Genomic DNA, 20786 nt, shown 5'->3' with positions numbered 1-20786 from the left:
CACAGCAGCAGAGACCTCACCACATCTCTGCTCTTGTGCAGCAAGCTTGGAGCCGCAAGTTAAGGAAGAGCGCCTGCTGCTTTAGACTGTGAACAGGTGGGAGAAGATGCCTGGGTCCAGGTCCGATCCAGATTTGCCAAATCCCCAGGCTCCACAAGTCTGCTCTCTGCTGGGAGACAGTTTTCCATTGTCTGAAGTAGGGGAGGAATCCTCCGTGGGCTGGGGACACAGACAATGAAACGCAGGTGGGTTCCAGCTGACTCAACCTGGAGGGTGGGAAGGCCAGCAGATGTTCTTGGAATCCAGCCTGGTTCCTCACACTGCCATGTGCAAACAGCTCCAGAGGAGAACCTTTCCAGAAACGTGTAGAAAGGGGCTCCAAGGAGGCTGGTGACCACCATGCTCCCTGGTTTTCTATTCCCAGATGCCTGCAGTTACACAATTTGTGACTCACCTTTATGGCCAGTTTTGTGCTTCTCCAGCTGGACTCGCGCCACCCCGAAGCTGGACTCACTCCCCGGACTCGCAGGCAGGCCTGTGGGCTCTCGACACCACGGGACATGGCTTTAGGATGAGGTGATGAACCTTGCTGGCATGCTGATGTTACTCAAAGATTTTCTTAGGGGAAAAGTCACCATCTTTATATGAAACTCACTGCTATGCTGTGGAGGGAATGTAGAATTCTCAACATTTTTAAGACTTCAAATAAAACATTGAGGCCCTCAAAATAAAAGATCCCTAAAAAAGTCATAGTGCACAGCTTCACACTTGTCTTGAGACCCTGAGGGGCATGAGCTGGTCTAGGAGATAAGGTCTAACACCCTGGCTTACAGGACTGCAAGACTGGTTGAAAATATCCCTGGCCCTGTCATACATCCGATCTCATCTTCTGAACAAATGAAGACGCGGCTCTGCCCTGGGGAAGCTGAGTGCCCTGCGGCAGGAAGGTGGTGCTGCTTGGCCGCTGGCCAAGACCCCACGGCCACAGACCCCTCGGGCAGCTCAGAGCCACTCGGGCTGAGTCATGAGACACCACGAGGAGCACGGGCTGCGGGTCAGCCCCACCGGGAGCAGACTCAGCACACACGGGCTGTGCTTCGTCCAGAGAGGGGCCCAGGCCCACAGACCAGGAACCTCCCTGCTGGACCCCAAGCCACGGAGGGATGACTGGCAACGGCTGAGGCACTGGCCATCCACCAAACGTCCACGCGTCCGTGTGTGTGGGCGCGCACGCACGTATGCGGGCTGAGCCGCTGACACGGCTTTGGGTCATCACATGGGGAGCCTGGTATCTTCTGGGTGCAGCATCACGCGGCAACTGACGGCCCAGAGGAAGTGGCTGGCGGCCACCGTCCTGGCCCCGGGCCTGTCACACCCTCATCCCAGGCTGTGCTGTCCTGGGAAGACCGAGTCCCCCAGGAGGGAAAGGCCAGCGCGTGGGGCCTCCGTGGGAGGAGGGGGAGGGGGAGAGGCTTCTCCTCTGTCCTCTCCTGTGGGCAGGGCTGGTCCCCAAAGGCACCATGAAGGATGGCCTCTGAGTGGTGCCCGAAGGCCACACGTCACCTGACGAATCGCTCGCTCAGCGTCCTGGTGTCAGCACACACCAGCATCCCCGGTCCGTTAAAGTTCGTGTTCACTCTGCCTCCGCGATCTCGGTATAACCTCTCCTGCCCCCACCCTCAGTGGGCACGTCCAAGCAGCTCTGCAGCACCCCGTGCGGCCCTGGAGGGCGGGGCCCCCGGGGAACCGCGGTCACAGCAAGGGGCCGTGCAGGGGAGGGGGCCAAGGGGCATCAGGACCCAGTCCTTTCTGGTGACCCCCGGCAGTTGCAGTGGGGACCACGGCCCAGTGAGGAACAGGGACGCGAAGATGCCAGTTTGGAAACAGACTGAATGGAAGCCTGGCATTTTGAGAAAATAGTAACAATAAATGTCACTGGGACAAATTCATAGTCAGACAGAAACAAAATATATTTATTAGAAATATTACAGAGCCATAAATCGCACGCGTCCACGTTCACAGTTACACACGCCTCTGTTGCGTCCTGACAGCGCTGGGCACGGTCTGTGCTCTTGGCAGAAAAGAGGCCACAAACACACTGCTGCATTCCACTCATGCAGTCGAAGTTAGTGAGCTACTCGGGACAGCACAGGTTTAGCCCAACTCTAACCTGGGTCGGAGAAGTGAAACCCGCAGTGATGCCAGGCACACGCGATATTAAAAATCCTCTATAAAAAGGTTGCTGGGTCCTGTCCTTTGCCGCACGTCACTCGTCAGCTCCTCTCAAATGGCCCTCGAGCTCTGGGCTGGGAAGAACTAGGGCTGGATTTGGCAAAGGGGCTTGTATCTGACGACAGAGACCTCTGTCCCCAGGCAGCGCGGTGCCTGTCCCCTCAGCGGGGACGTGGGGGGCGACTGGGAAAGCAGCCCGTGGGTCTGGGGACCGTGACGCCAGGTGTGAGCCGCTCAGGATCCTCTGGGTGGAATCAACAAAAGCTATAAAACAACAGCTGGGTGAAGAAGGGAAACCAAAGGCCGTCTTGTTTCTGAAGTGAGGAGGGACAGAATGGGAGGTGGGTGAATTTGCCTGGTTGCCCAGACACCGCGCCTGGTGGGCAGGGCCCGTGCCACCATCGGCTGTGAAACAGCTCAACGCAAAGAACCATGGGCTTCTCTTCATGTCTTTAAAAATACAAAACAAAACAAAACTCCTCCACTCTTGGGGGGGTCTTGCATTCTGCATCTATCTTGTGTATAAAAATAATACATTTTTTGGAAAAAGGATCTGTAGAACCACCAAATAATTTTAGGTGACGAAGTACTGGCTGAAGGAAGACGGGAAGTAACACGGGTACTGTGACCTCTGAAAACCTCAGGACAGAAAACTGGGGACGATGCGGTTTGCTGACAGTAACCACCGTGTGTTCTCAAGTTTTCCACACTCACCTTGTGCTCCGAGCTCCCCAGTTAAAACCTGACCTACGCGGCGGCCCCCTGCCCCCCCCCCCCCGACCCTGCAGTGCTGACAGGCCTGAGCCGCCACCCCCAGCCCCGCAGGGCCAGACCTGCCCCAACGCCACCCTTGTCCCTGCGGGCAGGACACAGGTGCCCTGTGCCCTAAGGGTGCCCTTGCTGAAAAGCAGTCAGGCAACCTCTTTCCGTTATAAAAACAAATTGCACGTGGCCTCCTCTCCTCTTTTTAGCCTAAAGGCGGCAGCAGCTCCAGCATGGGGGGAGGGGAAACAGCAACACCTCCACCGCAGAGGCTCCGTGCTGATTCCGAATCCCCCTCAGTGATCACACTGAAGACAGGACACCTCAGCGCCCAGGCCCCTCCAGGCGCGCTGAGGCATCAGCGGCCCCTCCCACACGGAGCCTCACGGTGACCCCAGGCTGCACACAACCAGCAACGTCCCAACCGCACTCCCGGGGAAGCAAGCAAGGCAGGGTCGGGGGACGAGGAGACACCGGGAGTATCTTTCAGCGGGCCGCCCCTCAGGAAGGCGAGAGCTACACCTGTCCGGTGGTACCTCCAGCTTCCACGTGAAGACAAATTGTCACGGCCACCGTCACCAGACTCTCTCCTTTCAGTGCTTCTCGGGGACTTTGAAAATATACAGAACGCAACCCTGGTCCCCTTCCCAGTACTCTGACCCCACGCTGGGGCAGGTGAGGAGTGTGTGTTATCAACGAGGCCCCTGCAGAAGGACCCCAGCCAGCGGCCTCGGCAGCTTGAGGTGGAGGGACGGGCGCGGATGCCTCCTCCAAGGCGGCCGGGAGGGAGGGTCGAGCTCAGCCGCCCCCAGGACAGGGACCGATGGGGCCCCGGCTACGAACAAGGGCTCCTACCAGCCTGCAGGGAGTACTGCACCAGCTGCCCTGGGCTCTGGGGCCGTGGGAAGGACCTGGTCAACGGGCGCTGATGTAAGCAGCTGTGGGATCCCCCTGGGCCGGGGTGAACCTCATTTGCTACGTAATGTACATTTATTTGCCCAGGTGATTACCTGCACCTGCACCTCCCAGGCGGAGGGCGGCTCTGGAGAGGGCTCTGCTGCCGCTTAGGGTGACTGCAGGCTCTAGGGAAACTGAGTTGCCTCCTTCAGTTGTACCCCAGCCGGCTCTGCCTGCTCCCAGGGCCTCCTTTGCCGTGCAAATGTAGGCGGCCTGGGGAAGGGCTAAAACCACAGCCAGAGTTGAAATACTGTTTACATCGCCGTCTGCCCAGCATCCCAAGAAATACACGTCCTCCAACTGTTTGTGCAAAAGCACGAGGACCCCGGCCGGCACAGGCCAGTGCCTTCTGTCTGAGCGACTTTGTCAGGTTCCGTGCAGGGCAAACGTGTGCGTGTGGATGGGGCGTGAATACGTGCAGGACACTCGGAGCAGATGACAGTCACGGAGGCTTCCCGTCCGCCGCCGCTGAGCACGGTGTCCTGGTGTGACTGCGTCCCAGACACACATCCTCCTGTCCTCCCAGGGACACCTAGCAAACTACCCAGGGGCTCCCTTACATCTCAAGTTTGATCTTCCACCCAAAGAATCAAATAAGGGACAGGAGACCTAAAGGTGGTGAAGTCCTTACTGAGGACGCAAGTCTTTTCCCCAGGACGCAGGGCGCTCGTGTGTTTCAGGGTTGCTTGAGAGCAAACTTTCTCTTTTTGTGTTTTGTTGGGCATTTTTCTTTTGGAGGGGTCTGGGAGGTGTCAAGTGGAGAGTTTTTATAGAGGCAGAAGCCAGCATCTGTAGTAGAGACGGTGGGGTTTGGAAGTGCTGTTTGTTGTGAGATTCAGGGCAGCTCCAGTGAACACACTGCTGGGCTCCCGCGGAGAAGGGGGGCCCAAGAGAGCGTGGCCCCCCCACTTACGGGCCATGTGCGTCGGCGTTCAAGGTGGGCGTGGTGGACCTGGCTGTTTCTTGTGTGTGTGCTGGCCCTGGGCAAGCTGGGCGGTGGACGGAGCAGGGACGAGCAGCAAGCGCTGCCTCCAGACTTACGTCTCGAAGTACTTGTAGATCTGGGCCACGTACTGCATGACGCTCTGCCAGTCGGGCCGGTCTGTGTGCAGCATCTCACTGAGCTCCTGCGCGAGAGGGCAGAGGTCACAGGGGGCCACAAAGCCTTCCCATGCAGCCGGCAGGTACAGGCAACACCCAGCCGGTGCTAAAGGTGCTTAGTGAAAAGAAAAGCTTTTCCTTCCCGTTTGTTCAAGAGATGCTGTCCCTTTTAGGAAACATTAGACTTGACCTCCCGCCTCTCCCATCTTTTAACAACATGACAGTGAACATTAACAGAAGTTTTGAACTAAAAATAAGAATTGCCCTATGATCCAGCAATCCCACTCCTGGGCATATGTCTGGACAAAACCATAATTCGGAAAGACCCATGCACCCCAATGTTCACTGCAGCACTGTTCACAACAGCCAAGACATGGACACAACCTAAATGTTCATCAACAGAGGAATGGACAAAGAAGATGCGGTACATATATACGATGGAAGACTACTCGGCCATAAAAAAGAATGAAATAATGCCACTGGTAGCAACATGGATGCAGCCAGAGATTACCATACTACGTGAAGTGAGTCAGACAGAGAAAGACAAATACCATATGACATCACTTACATGTGGAACCTAAAATATGACACAGGGCTTCCCTGGTGGTGCAGTGGTTGAGAATCTGCCTGCTAATGCAGGGGACACGGGTTCGAGCCCTGGTCTGGGAGGATCCCACATGCCACGGAGCAACTAGGCCCGTGAGCCACAACTACTGAGCCTGCGCGCCTGGAGCCTGTGCTCCACAAGAAGAGAGGCCGCGATAGTGAGAGGCCCGCGCACTGCGATGAAGAGTGGCCCCCGTTTGCCACAACTAGAGAAAGCCCTCACACAGTAAACGAAGAACCAACACAGCAAAAATAAATTAATTATTAAAAAACTCCTACCTCCAACATCTAAAATATGACACAAATGAATCTATATAGAAAATAGAAACGGACTCACAGACAGAGAACAGACTTGTGGTTGCCAAGGAGGAGGGGGTTGGGATCAGCAGATGCAAACTATTATATATAGAATGGATATAAGGTCCTACTGTAGAGCACACGGAACCATATTCAATATCCTGTGATAAACCATCATGGAAAAGAATATGAAAAAGATGTACATATGTATATAACGGAATCACTTTGTTGTACAGCAGAAATTCACACATTGTAAATCAACTAGACTTCAATAAAACAAAAGTTTTGAAAAGAGTCACCGCGATTCCATTATTGTAAAAGGATTCCCACCTCTCCAAGCTACCTCTGAACGCACACCTGTGTCCCACACGCTCCGTCACTGTGTGCCCCGTGCTTTGACACTTTTCATACACCATTTCCCGCACAACTGTGCTGTGTCGTTTTAGCGGATGTGCGCTGTCCTCTCGGTGCGCGGCATGTGACCGTGGTCCCTCCTTCACCACAGACTTTGCAGCGAGCATCTCCTCTGTGCGGTACTGCTTCCTTCTGTCGGATTCGTGCCACAAAAGTCCTGACCTGATTGAAAGCTGTTTTACCAGAATGAAGGGTCACCATTCCATGTTTTATTGTTGTTTCCCCCTCATTTCGTTGGCAACGAGCAGGCAGAGGCAGAGGCCGGGAGTGGCGGCAGGCAGGACGGCACTCCGTCTACTGCGTGGCCAGGCCATCCTGAAATTCATGGTGCTGAACGAATTTAGTAATTCACTTTGGGGCTGAACTTGGATTCTTGTGTGGTCACAGGAGCACACTAGGGAAGGTCCTGGAGTAAAGCCAGAAGCAGAGATGCAGTGGAAAAGCAGGCTGACCTTAGCACATCTGCTCCTGGGCGGGGTCAGAACTGGCTGAGGCCTGGAACCAGCCATTTAGCTTCTGTTTCAACATCTGAATATATTTTACTGATTTTGCTCCCTGGTTATGCGAAGAAATCAGCACAGCATTGGTCACGGGAAAGGGGTGGAAAAGAAATGCGTGGAACATTCCACGCAGATGTACCTAGAACAATTTGAAAAGGAAAACAAAGTGTTTTCCAGAGATGCTGGAGGGACGGCAAACCTCCCTCCAAGGGGGGCAAGGACGCGTCTTCCTGCTTAGAGAGGATTCGGAAGTCTGATCAATATTCACTGTTTTACTCAGAGTATCCGATAGGCCTGAACCTAACAATAATTAAATTTTAAAATATTTTGGTCCATGGTTAATGTGACATCTGAAGAAATGATTTTGAAGAAATCATTTAGCACTCTTCAGGAGAAGAGTGGGTACGCCGCATCAATAAAAATCTGCTAGTGCATGACACCTGTTTGATTTAGTAGCTTAAAACCTGCCCCAAAAAGAAAACACCAGGCCCAGATGGCTTCACTGGTTAATTCTTCCAAACAGTTCAGGAAGAAATAATACCAATTCTACACAATCTCTTCCAGGAAACAGAAGAGGAGGGAACACCTCCTCACTCATTCTGTGAAACCAGCGCCAATATTAATACCAAAACCAGACAAAGACATTACAAAAAACAACTACCAAGTTCTCACTTGAACATAGACACAATAATCCTTAATAAATATTATCAATTGAATCATGATCAAGTGGGGTTCATCTCCGGAAAGCAAGGCTGCTTCAACACCCATAAATCAATCAATGTTATTTATACTAACAGACTAATAAGAAAAACCATATGGTCATATCAATAGATGCAGAAAAAGCATTATACAAAATTCAATAACTATTCATAATAAAGGTTCTCAAAATACCAGAAATAGAAGGGTACTTCTTTTACCTAATAAAGAACATATACAAAACCCAAGGGCTGACATCATACTTAATAGTGAGAAACTGAGCACTTCCCCGCTAAGATCAGCAAAAAAGAACAAGGTGAGGATGCCTTCTCTCACCTCTCCTAGTCAGCACTGTACTGGAAGTTCTAGCCAGTGCATAAGGCAAGAAAGAGAAACAAAAGGCATACAGATTAGAAAGAACTGAACTGTCTTTATTTGCAGGTGACATGACTGTCTATGCAGAAAACTCCAAAGAGTCTACCAGAAAAACCTCTTGGAACTAATATGCAAGTTTAGCCAAGTCTCAGGACACAAAATCAACAACTTTCCTACATGCCAGCAATGAACAACGGCATATGAAAAAAAAAGAAAAAAAAAAACCCAACCATTTAAAATGGCACCCAAAAAAATCTACATGCAGAAAACTATAAAACACCACATGCAGAAAATTACAACATACTGATGAAAGAAATCAAGAAGCTCTAAATAAATGGAGAGATGTTCTAGGTTCATAGCTTGGAGACGGAGTATTGTTAAAATGGCGATTCCTCCCATCTGATCTACAGATACAATGCAACCCCAATCAAAATCCCAGCAAGCTGTTTTTGGGGGTAGATAGCGACAAACTGATTCTAAAATTTACAAAGGCAAAGGTACCGGAATAGCCAAAACAATTCTGAAGAGAAGAATAAAGCTGGGAGACTTGATGTCACAATTTCTAAAGCTCTATTGATCAAGGCAGAGTGGTGCTGGTCAGGGGGCAGACACTTGGGGCATGTTATGCGTATTCTACCACAATAAAAATAATTGATAAAAAGAAAAACGATAGGGCTTCTTGTCCTCAGGGGTCTTGGTGGGGATGGAGATAAGCTCTATAATCAGAGAAATTACAATATCACACACACGTGCTCCACAGACTATGAATAAATTGTGCTTTCAGAGCCCAGGTGGGCATGGCTGCCCAGAGGCAGGGTCACGGAGGGGTGAGACGTGGGCTCTGGAGACAGCTGGGCTCCTTGACCCTTGTCTTTGCTACTCACTGGACATGTGCCCTTTCAGGGAACCGCACTGTCTCAGTGTCCCACCCACAAGGAGCATCTACGTCGCAGGGCTTTTGAGAGGGCCAATGAGCCAACACATGGACAATGCCCGGCACAGAGTAAACATGCACATAGTAAGTGAATTAATTGTCTAAGTAGCCTCTATAAAGTTTATGCTACAGATCAGGCCCAGTTATGCCTAAGGAATCATTCTGATATCCCCGTAAAATCCTGAGTTGCAATGACCTCCCTTCCCAGGTGACCTGAGGACCTTAGGCTGTGTGAGGAGTGACCGTTCTGGTGGACACACCGGCTCACCCAGCAAGCAGCACCCTCACAGACCGTATGACCTAGTGCGGGCGTGCCCACCTCAGCAGGTACGAAGGGCACACATGCTGGCTGCTTTTACGGCAGTGGCAACAGTAGCACACATATTCTCTCTCCTATTCTTCCTGTGAGGAGTTGTTCCACCTGTGATGTGGCATGTTAAACTTCTATATTACACCGTGGCTGGGAAGGAATGCATTCTAAAATTTGGGGAACACTGTAGGGTTTTCACTTGTAAAAAATCTCATCCCTGCTAACAATGGTAAACCCAGAAACCTATATTTGCTAGAATATACACATATAAGGGAATTTTTTTCCTGACTAATCTAATAACAGAACTTGACCAAGGACCTGGGATTATTACTGCTGTCAGTTCTGATTGGGTGTATTTTTAAAATGTCATGTGTAACTAAATATGTTATTTTTCAATCCATCTCACGATACTGTAAAGCAAATTTAATAATGTAGGAAGCTTCTATTTTTTTGATGGCATAAATGGGTTAAATTGCTCACAAACATTCCTAAATGGTTTTGAGATTCATCATGATGTTTGTCAGTAGTTCCTCAGAGACATCTCTACAAATGAAACTGCTGGCTCTGACTGTTAGTTCAACAAGATGATCTCATTTGCTCCCCAGTTTTCACTACAGTAGTACGTGAGATGAAAAAGAGGAAAAAATGTTAAATTTAAAAAGCAAATATTAACTGTAACACCACAAAGAAAACCGTATTCTGTGTATAATATCATCTTCTAACAAGTTCTCATGGTGTCTTTGATTCCTTATGTAAATTACCTGTGGTCACTTGTTAGCTGTTTAGTGTTTCAGAAGATAAATCAGGTTTCTGCTACGCCGTCTTGGCCAGACATTAAGTCCCCTCACTCCTTTTTAGATTCTCTAGACTTGTATTTACACAATAGGGACACCTGTTTCTTAAAGGTTCAGTGGAATTTGGGCTTACTGGGAATTTTTTGTTCGTGTGTGTGTGACTATATTTAAAACAATGAATTTCACTTGGTTAAAGTTCTACTTCTTTCTAAGTTTTGGAGAAATATTTACATTGACTTTTTTTTTTTTTTTTGCAGTACGCGGGCCTCTCACTGTTGTGGCCTCTCCCGTTGCGGACCACAGGCTCCGGACGCGCAGGCTCAGCGGCCATGGCTCACGGGCCCAGCCACTCTGCGGCATATGGGATCTTCCCGGACCGGGGCACGAACCCACGTCCCCTGCATCGGCAAGCGGACTCTCAACCACTGCGCCACCAGGGAAGCCCTACATTTGCTATTTGAAGGAACGTATTTACATATTTTTTTTAGAAAATTGCCCATTCTGTTTCAAACACTTTGGCGTACACTGTCACAGTACTAAAATTCCTGATAGCTGTCCTTTCCCTTTGTCATTTCATCCTCTGAGGTTACACAAGTATGTCTCACTGTTACTTCAACTGAGATTTTCCTAATCGCTAGTAAGATTGAACATCTTTTTAAATGTTTACTGGCCATTTGTGAGTTGTTTGTTCCAGACTTTGATAATTTTCTACTAGGTTTTTTTAAATTATTATTATTGGTTCGTAGAAATAATCTGTAGATTATACGTCTTTGTTTTTTTTGCAGTTATGTTATGATGTGTCTGGATGGATATTTTGTATTATTCATCCTGTTTGAGATTCATTAAGAATCTGTGGTCTTTCTCATCATTCTGGAAAAATTTCAGGCACCACTTCTTCAAATATTATCTCTCTTCACTTTTTCTTTCCTCTTCTTCTGGAATTCCCACTGGACGTGGGACTTAGACACGGTCTGACTTTATCTTCCATGCCTCTTAAGCTCTGTGACAGACACTATCAGATGTTCCCAACCTCTCTCTCCCTTGAAAGGCTTCCCGCTAAATTTAGAGAATGAGAAATGTTATATGCTTACTTTCTCAAACTCCCTTGCAGCTGGTGTGGCCCCATAACAGAGTACTACCAATGAGCTGGAGGGACACTGGGAAGGCTTTTGGTTTCCTTATCAAAGGGGGAAGATGTTAGGCACTTGCTCCTCTCCCTTCTCCCTCCTTCCTGCCCTGCAGACAGGAGTGATGTCTGGAGCTTGGTAGTCATGTTCAACCACAGAGAAACAAGTTTGAGGGCAAAGAACCAACAGATTAAAGATGGTGGAGTGAAGAGAAGAGACATTCTGGGGTCCTTGATTATAACATTGAGCAGTGAACCATTCCTGAAACTAAAAAAAAAAAATATATATATATATATATATATATATATACATATACACACACACACATACATACACATATATATACATATATATATACACACACACATATATATCTTTATGGTTGAAGCAACTGTTAGTTGGGTTTTCCATTTCTTGAAGTTGAAAAACCTATTAACTAATAAAACCCCTCTACTACATTTTCCATTTTTAAATGTTCCTGGTTTATGTTCTGGGTAATTTCCTTAGATCTAGTTTCCAGTTCAGTAGTTCTCTCTTCTGCTGTATCCAATCAGTTTTCAGCCCAACTGGTAACTGGTATTTTTAATTCCAAATTTTAATTTCTACAAGTTTTACTTGATTCTTCTCCAAGTCTTTTTTCTTTATAGTACTGTGTCTTTCCTTATGATTTTAATATGTTTAAACACAGTCTTTTGAGGTCTCTTTCTTCCTGTTTTATTATCTCAGGTTCTGGTAGATGATCCTCTTGGTGGTGGTGCCTGCTGACTAGCTCAAGTAGATCGATTTCTTTTCTTTTTTAAAATTTTATTGGAGCACAGCTGATTTACAGTGTTGTGTTACTTTCAGGTGTACAGCAAAGTGATTCAGTTACACATATACATATAGTCATTATTTTTCAGATTCTCTTCTCACATAGGTTATCACAGAATCTTGAGTAGAGTTCCCTGTGCTATACAGTAGGTCCTTGTTGTCAAGTAGATCATTTTCTTGAGCGTTTTGTAATTCTGGATTGTGAGTGTATTTTCAGCAGCCTCTGTGCTACGGGCCCAGGAGCCTCCTACAGCAGAGACAGTATAAACCGGGGAATGCTTGCAGTAGATATTATAAATTTGGACTCCAAACCTCATCTGGCCCAGTTTTCTTTCCTTACAGGAGATTTTCCTTTTCTGGCCACCAAAAAATCCCAGGAGGAGACCAAGCTTCCTTATCACCTCCCTGGACTGGAAGGTGGAGATTTTTATTTCCCCGTCACTAAGAGTAGCATTTGTGAGCCTTGGTTTTGTGCAGGGGTCTCAGGACTAATGCACTGTTTACAGGAGCTCAGGGCCTTGTCTCTTGCCCCTGCATGGGCAAGAACCACAGCCTATACCCATCAGATGCCCGCTCATTACGAGCTCCCTCCACCACCCCAGCCCCAACCCTGGGGGTGGCCAGAGTCCCAGCACATGCCTCAGGGCTCTGGTCTTCACACCTCTTTTAATTTCCAGCATCTGGTTATTTCCCCGTCTTTCTTCAGAGATCAGCTATGTATTGATTTTTTTTTTTTTTTTTTTTTTTTTTGCGGTACCCGGGCCTCTCACTGTTGTGGCCTCTCCCGTTGCAGAGCACAGGCTCCGGACGTGCAGGCTCAGTGGCCATGGCTCACGGGCCCAGCCGCTTCGCAGCATGTGGGATCTTCCTGGACTGGGGCACGAACCTGTGTCCCCTGCATCGGCAGGTGGACTCTCAACCACTGCGCCACCAGGGAAGCCCTAATATTTTTAAAATTACATTTTATTCAGATTTCTAGGTGCCTTGAACAAGAGGGTTTTAATGATAATTCAGTCTAGAACTGAAATTTATCCACAGTGAAATCTTCACTGAAAACACTCTAAATCACATGTGGTCAGACCAACTGGATAATTTTCATTAGGAATCATGAGTAACATATCTTCAGCAGATGGATTTCACTGTTGTGTAAAAATTATTTAGTAGATGGTATAAAGTTCTTCCTCATATGATTAGAACAAAGTATCACAAGGACACGAAGGAGGATACTTACCAGGCTGGGTTTGATGCCTACACTTTCAGCTGCTTCAAATGCCAACAAGAGATTTCTTTTCTAGGTTAAAAAGACAAAGACAATGAAATTATCAACTAAAAATATATAGTTTTTGCTAGGAAAAAGCACCAACTGACATTCCTATAAAGATTACCTACTGTTTATAAAACACTTAAGTTTTGAAGTCAAGTATGCAACCGATGATCTTAGTTTACGGGGAAAAAAGGATTAACAGGTTACCGTTGTCACTAAAAATGACATTATTGATTGATTCCTGACCATCAAAGATACATTTTTGTTAATTCGGTTATTTATGTATTTTTTTGCTTTGTCAAGATTTATGACATACACATTACGTGGGGTATCAAGTTGTTTAATCATGGTGTTATACCAAAAAAATTATCAAAGGAATATGTGCACATCGTTAAACACAGTCATATGAAAAACTGTTGCTTCTCTCAATCCTGGTCCTCGGGAGAAGACCTTTTTGTTTCTCTCTTTAATTCTGGTGATCTCCTCCATATCTCTGTAACTGCTCACACCACCATTGCTTGACTTCCGAAACAGAGGCATTGCCTTCTAACTTCTTCCCAAGATAAATGAGGACTTAGGTGCCTCTCTCCTCCCTGCATTATACTCACATAGCTCACGTTTGTGCCTGTGTTAGTTATGTCTGTGACTTGGACCATTTTCCTGAAACCTCCATTTCTCGTCCCATCAATTGCAGACAGCAGTTCCCAACTCCACTTTGGAAGACGTCCCCTTGCCTTTCATCCACCTTGTCAAGTTTTAAACTGTTAAAAGCTGATAGAATTTGCTTCCTTTTCTTCAACCACACTTAAGTGTTCAGCACCCTCTTAACAGAACGACTCTGAAGGCTGAACACAGTAAGCGGTGTTTACACAGCAGCTGCGATCAGATTCCTCTCCCCAGTTCCACAGTCGTGATGCTGTGCCCCTCAAAACATTTCTTCCAAATGATTTTTTTCTTTGTAACTCGACCAATGGCTCAAATCCACACCACGTTTCAGTGTGCTGCAGACCTGGACCTTGACTGTCCTCAAGTCCGTTTGTTTTCAGTTCTGCTTGTTGGGATTTTTCTTGCTGGGAGAAGAACGGTGCCTCCTCTCATCTTCTGGTTTCTTATCTTTCTGACTATGGCTTACAATCCATGATATTCTCTTTGTACCAAAGTGACTTTCTGTTCTAATATGTTCTGTTCTCTCATTGCCCCCCTTTATTAGACCCCCAAGCTCTTAATCGTATCATTATCCTATGAAACCCTTCAGCCCTGGAGTCCTCCAGAACCTGTCGACTGACCAAAAAAAAAAAAAAAAAAAGCACAAACTAAAAGTGGAGAATTATGTTTTATTTGGTGGACGTACTGAGGACTTAAGCCTGGGAGACAGGCTCTCAGATAGCTCTGAAGGCATTGTTCCGAATAGGTCAGGGAGAAGCCAGAATACATAGGAATTTTGCAAAAACAAACCAGGTAGTTGAATATCAAAAGATTTCTGCTAATTAAAGAACAAAACAAACTTTTCAAGCTAGTGAGTTTAGCACTTTTCTATGCATGGGAAGATGCAAGAGTCTGGGCTCACTGAAATCGTTTCTCTGAAATGCACCTTAACTATCTAGGGCCCGTATCCTGCTTTTTTCCTCCATCCTGGATCCTCGCAGGTTACATGGTCGGGGCGGGGGCAGTGGCTCAGGGCTTGATGGCCTCAACGTCCTTTGTTTACTGATATGGCAGGTGACACTTTTTGTCCACAAACCTCATGTCAGTTTTTGGATAAAACCCCTGTTCTTTTTTAAAATTTTTTTTATCTATCTATCTATCTATCTATCTATCTATGGCTGCGCCCTGCAGCTTGCGGGATATTAGTTCTCCGAGCAGGGATTGAACCCACACCCTCCGCAGTGAAAGCTCAGAGTCCTAACCACTGGACCGCTAGGGAATTCCCCTGAGAACCACATTCTACTAGAGCACATTCTTAGTTTCCCTCTTAAAGAAAGGCTGTGGGAGAGATACATTTTCTGGATGCATTCATATACGAAATGTTCTCTTTTCTGCCATCTCACTTGGTTAATAATCTGGCTGGATACAGAACTCGAGGTTGAAAATAATTTCCCCTAGAACTTTAGAGGCTCCACGTCACTTAGCCCTCGTTTGTTGTTCCTGTTTTGAGACCCTTTCTGGCTGTTCTCTGATGCTTCTTCACCTGGATGAACTTAAGAATCATTTGGTCACACCTCCTCCCGTAATTCATTTGAAGTCATTCAGATTATATGAAACTTTAATGAAATTGGTAACGTAAGTCTAATTGAGAGACGAATGTTTCCCTATGTATTCACGTTTTCTGTTGCTCAGCAGAATTTTGTAATTTTATGCATTTAGATTTTCTACAGAATTTTATACATCTCCCCACTTCCCCTTTCCGTCCTTTCCGGCACATCTGGTGCCTGAAGATTAAGGGGTCCGCTGGATACTGAGGCAAACTCTCTGTACTAGGTACCAGGTCACGGGAAACACTACAACACGGCAAAAAACTTTTCTTTTGCTCTGTGGTCGGGGCCTTGGAAAGCCGTTGACCTGTGGTCGTCTTGCCCAAGCCGCCGGCCCCCTTCCTCCATATTAAAGGTAATTAATGGGGATGGACTGAGCGGAAACTTTAGGAGTCTGTAAGCCAATGGTTTTTAGGCTCCCATTACTCCAGACATTAAGAGACAAACATTCTTTTACGGTTTTTGGTATGCAATGCCCAACAGCTTTGTAAATGTTAACACAGTTTTCAGTTCCAGCAACAGCGTTTAAGGGCCCCTTTTCTCCCACCTTTACTTGCACAGAATGTTACGATTTTCAAAAGTCTCTGCCAAATGTGACAGGCTAAGAATAATATTTTGTTTTAATTTGTATTCTTTGATTACCAGTAAGGTCTAAGGAAAAAGCATTTCTAAACCTCAGGTTTTATACAGAATTCCCCCCCCCCCCGCCCCCAAGACCCTTTATCCTGATTCTAATGAAGCTGCTAGTGTTTTCTAAGCAGAAATTGAACAAAGAAGAAATAGTCGAAAACTTGTCGGAAAACACTCTGAAATTGCATATGGTATGACATGGACCATCACAGGGAGAGGTGGTTTCCGGTGCATGAAAATGACTTTTATTGGTTTTGGTGGCAGCAGGACATTAGTGATGAAGCATCTCGATCCTAACTCTCTCATTAGAACACCGTCACGGCCACTGTGGGGAGGCCAGAGGGGAGACAGACGCAGAGAGTGTGCCCGGCCAGGACCTTCCAGCCCCTGGACAGTGGAAGCCCCCAGCCATGGGGACTCTGCTGCCAGCTGGCCCTGCAGTGGGGATCTCGCCTGAAACTGACGGGACTGAGGAGCCCCAGCCCAGAATTTCCCCCTCACATCAGTACTTCGTTTCAGACACCAACATAAAGACGGTCCATCCTATCACCTGAATCTAAGGACCTCAGCGGGAGTTTCACAGGAGGACAGAGGAATAGGCTTATTACTGAAAAAACACCAAACCTTCCACTGACTGTAACTCACATCCCGTGTTTGTGAATCTCTTTACCGTTTCAGGAGACATCCTTGTTAATGTTATCAGAAATTCCCTACCTAGTACCGATGTCACACTTCCACTGAGGAAGGAGGAACAGCTCATGACTTGTGAACGTTCTGGGCTGTCGAGAGCTAGATCATACAGTTTTTAAATTCTGATTTTAATGGGTTTTTACAAACATTACCGGCCTCTCTTGGTGCCCTTTCGGGTGTATGTTGCTCAGCAAAAAACCCGAGAAGCACCCAGCACTGAGAGCTCCCCAGATTCAGGCTCCGGGTGAGGGCTGGACTCCACGCGTCCTGATGACGTCAAAGCATACTTTTCGTTCAAATTAGCTCGTCCCCTTTGAAGCCCAACTTCGAACAGGCCCCTTCTAGGAAGGCTTCCCTGCCTGAATCCCTCTCTCTCCACCAGCAAGATACTCCCAGGCTGAGTCTCACACACATGCTCAGTTTCAAACTGTAATGATTTGATCTGCCTGTGTTGACACACTGTTTCTGAGAACAGACCTCCCCATTGGCAGGAATGCCTGCTCAACCACAAGGAGCACCATTCTCCTAGCACCAGTGAGACACTCCCTAGAAGACAACCTTCCTTCTTAGTCTTGCCAGGGGCCATCATGACCCATGACCCGCAGCAGACCTGGATCATGTTAACCATTTAATGCACAGCCCTCTGTCTCAAAATCCTATGTAACTGTGCTTTGACCTCTAAAGGATGGAACAGTTCTTGGAACTTTCTCAGAAGCTGTTCCCGGGTTATAATCCTCAACTTGGCTCCAAGAAAATTTTCTATCTCTTCGTTAGATCAGCTGATTACTTTTTTTGTCAGCAATGCCCGGGCTGCGTGGACCCCGGCACTCCACGTGCCCCCGCTGGTCTCCTCCGTGGCGGTACCTTCTGGTCCTTCCGTGGCGACACCCTCCTCTGTCCTGACAGGTGTGGAGTCCTCAAAGCTTGTTCCTTGGTCTTCTCCCTGTGCCTCTGTGAAGCTGTGATTTATAATAAGAAATGCACCTTGGCTCCGTCCTGGTTCCTGGCACAGAGCTCCTGAAACCTTTGTAATTTTCTACGTAGGAGCCACGGGGGCATCTTTTGTTACAATATGTGGTTTCTGTCCTCGGTTCCAGAAACAGCTTCAGAGCAATAAAGGTGAAACAGGTGTCTTTTGTTTTTTGGCTGCCTTGGGTCTTCGTTGCTGCATGCGGCCTTTCTCTAGTAGCGGTGCGCGGGGGCTACTCTTCGTTGTGGTGCGCGGGCTTCTCATTGCGGTGGCTTCTCTTGTTGCGGAGCACGGGCTCTAGGCGCGCGGGCTTCAGTAGCTGTGGCTCACGGGCTCAGCGGTTGTGGCTCGTGGGCTCTAGAGCACAGGCTCAGTAGTTGTGGAGCACGGGCTTAGTTGCTCTGTGGCAGGTGGGATCTTCCCGGACCAGGGCTCAAACCTGTGTCCCCTGCATTGGCAGGCGGATTCTTAACCACTGTGCCATGAGGGAAGCCCGAAACAGGTGTCTTTTGTTACTCATAACAAACCCCTTCCAACACCACCAGCGTTTATGTTAACGAGGCAATTTTTTTTAAACCCCTGGATGACTGAAGGATGGGGCTGGTTGCCAGGGGAACCAACCACGGGATTAGAGGGTTGGAACCTTCTGTCCCACGCCCTGACCTGCAGGGGCGGGAGAGGGGCTGGAGGTTGAATCAATCACCAAAGGACAATGATTTAATCAATCATGCCTCTAATAATGAAGCCACCGCAAAAACCCAAAGGACGGGGTTCAGAAAGCTTCTGGGCGGGTGAACGCATCGATGTGTGGGAGGGTGGCACGCCCCAAATTCCAGGGCACAGAGGCTCCTGTGCTCGGGACCCTCCCGGACCTCGCTCTACGCATCTCCTCATCTGGCTGCTCATCCGTACCCTTTAATATCCTTTGTAACAAACCAGTAACCTCGTAAGTCAGCTGTTTTCCTGAGTTCTCTGAGCTGCTCTAGCAAATTAACTGAACCCGAGGAGGGGGTCCTGGGAACCTCTGATCTACAGCCGGTCGGCTGGAAACACAGGTGACAACCTGGACTTGTGACAGGTGTCTGAAGGGGGTGGGCAGTTGTGGAGGACTGAGCCCTTAACCTGTGGGACCTGACGCCGTCTGCAAGTGGACAGTGTCAGAACTGAGTTAAACTGCAGGACACACAGCAGGGGGTGCAGAATCACCTGGTGTGGGCCCCCCACAGCTGTTCACAGAGGTGTCAGAAGTGAGATGCTGAGAGCAGAGGAGCTACATGGGAGGGCCTTTCCTTAGTGCCTGGGGCCCAGGTGACCGCCATGCTCACGGCTTTAATACCACCTATACCTGCCCTGTTCAGTTCAGGTTCATGTCACTCATGACATGTGGCTATTTAATTAAAAGTAATTAAAATTAAAAATTCAGGTTTCCAGTCACACGAGACACTTCCCATCAGCAGCCCATGTGGCGAGTGGCTGCCGCACGGGACAGCATGGATGTATCACATTTCCATCATTTAAGCTCAATTAGACACAGCTGGTCCATTTCCTGGGGCCCCAAATCTCTATTTCCAGCTCTGACCTGCCCTCTGAACCCTGGGTTTGCTATCCAGTTGCCTCTGACATTGCTACCTGCATACTTCACAGACATCTCAGATGTAACATGATTCAAAACGGACCATTTCCCCCCCAAAATGTTTAATAATCCTGTCCAGCCTGCTTTACAGATTACAAAGCATAAATTTTAATTCATGCCCTGAAACTTTAATACTTCTGTGATGGTTAATCTTATGTGTTGACTTTGCTAGGCCTTGGTACCTAGATATCTGACTAAAAATTATTCTAGGTATTTCTGTGACGGTATTTTTAAGACGAGATTAACATTTAAATGGGTGGGCTTTGAGGAAAGCAAACGACCTGCCATAATGTGGGTGGGCCTCACCCAATCAGCTGAAGGCCCGAATGGAAAAAAGACTGATCTCCCACCAAGAAGAGGGACTTCTGCTGGCAGACGGCGTGACGGCGTTTAGACTCCACCTACAACACCAACACTTTGTGTCTCCAGGTTGCCAGCCCGCCCTGCAAACCCTGGATTTGTCAGCCTCCACAACTGCATGGGCCAACTGCTGAAAATAAACATCTCTCTCCCTCTCTCTCTCTCTGTATGTGTATATAATCTGTGTGTTTACACACATACACACCCAAATCCTAGTAGTTCTGTTTCTCTGGAGAACGCTGACCGATACACACTGTAAACAATTAAATCACTTTGCTCAGTTATCATCGCCATCAGTGCCAGGACCATTTGGACTTTATTTACATCCTAGTGTGAGAAAGTCAAAACCAGAGCTTTCAAACATTTCTGTTCCTTCCCCCTCAGCAAACTGTCCTGCCAGCCAGACACCTGGGTTGCCTCCGACTTTCTCTTCTCCCCACAGCCACTTAGTCACCGTGTCCAGCTGGTTCTGCATCTCAGATGTATCTCGAATCTTCCTCCGCCTTCCCACCCACGACGCTGCTACTGGCCTCCACTAACGGGTGAACAGGGAAGTGAGCTCTCACCACAATGCCTACAACCTCCCAACTGCAGCCTCTCTTTCATTCTTGTCCCCGTGACAGTTCACTTTTTCACAGAGAGATCTTTTCAGAACAGGAATCGTCGTCTGTCACTGTCCAATGCCGTCTGCCAGCTGTTGTGGAAGCCAGGCGGCATGGCAGGCCGCCTTCCCTGTCCCCTGCAACCCTGGCTGCAAGCACCGGGCGTCCCCTCGGCTGTGCTCCCTGGCTCTGGAAACCTCCCCCGCTTTGTGTCACTGGTTCCTTCATGTCAGCTTTTCAGCTGGAATTCCGCCTCCTCGGAGACCTTCCCAGCCTTCCTGGTGGAAGGAAGTTAGGTCCCCTTGTTCACCCTACAGCCTCGTATTTCTCTCATGTTCTTCCACATTTTGTTTATTTACAGTGTTGCTTGTTACAGGTTTACTCACTTGTTTACTGAACGTCCACCTCCTGAGGACAAAGAACCTGTCTACGTGCTCACTGCTGCCCTTACCACTGTGACTGACGCCTGG

General features: G+C 48.0%; 1 protein-coding gene across 2 annotated transcripts in view; it reads right to left on the bottom strand.

Moving 5' to 3' along the window:
- Positions 1-594: 594 nt before the first annotated feature.
- The window catches only part of SPECC1 (sperm antigen with calponin homology and coiled-coil domains 1), a 183475-nt gene continuing 163283 nt past the window's right edge, over positions 595-20786 (bottom strand). For both annotated transcript variants that reach the window (XM_060133596.1, XM_060133595.1), the window contains 3 exons: positions 13147-13206; positions 4993-5078; positions 595-662 (listed from right to left, as the gene is read on the bottom strand). In XM_060133596.1, coding sequence (XP_059989579.1) covers positions 641-662; positions 4993-5078; positions 13147-13206 — 168 coding nt within the window. In that variant the 3' untranslated portion in view covers positions 595-640. The remainder of the gene's footprint in view (positions 663-4992; positions 5079-13146; positions 13207-20786) is intronic.

The sequence above is a fragment of the Lagenorhynchus albirostris genome, chromosome 20 (genome assembly GCF_949774975.1).
Source record: "Lagenorhynchus albirostris chromosome 20, mLagAlb1.1, whole genome shotgun sequence".
NCBI classification, from domain to species: domain Eukaryota; kingdom Metazoa; phylum Chordata; class Mammalia; order Artiodactyla; family Delphinidae; genus Lagenorhynchus; species Lagenorhynchus albirostris.
This window is presented reverse-complemented; position numbering and strand designations above follow the sequence as displayed.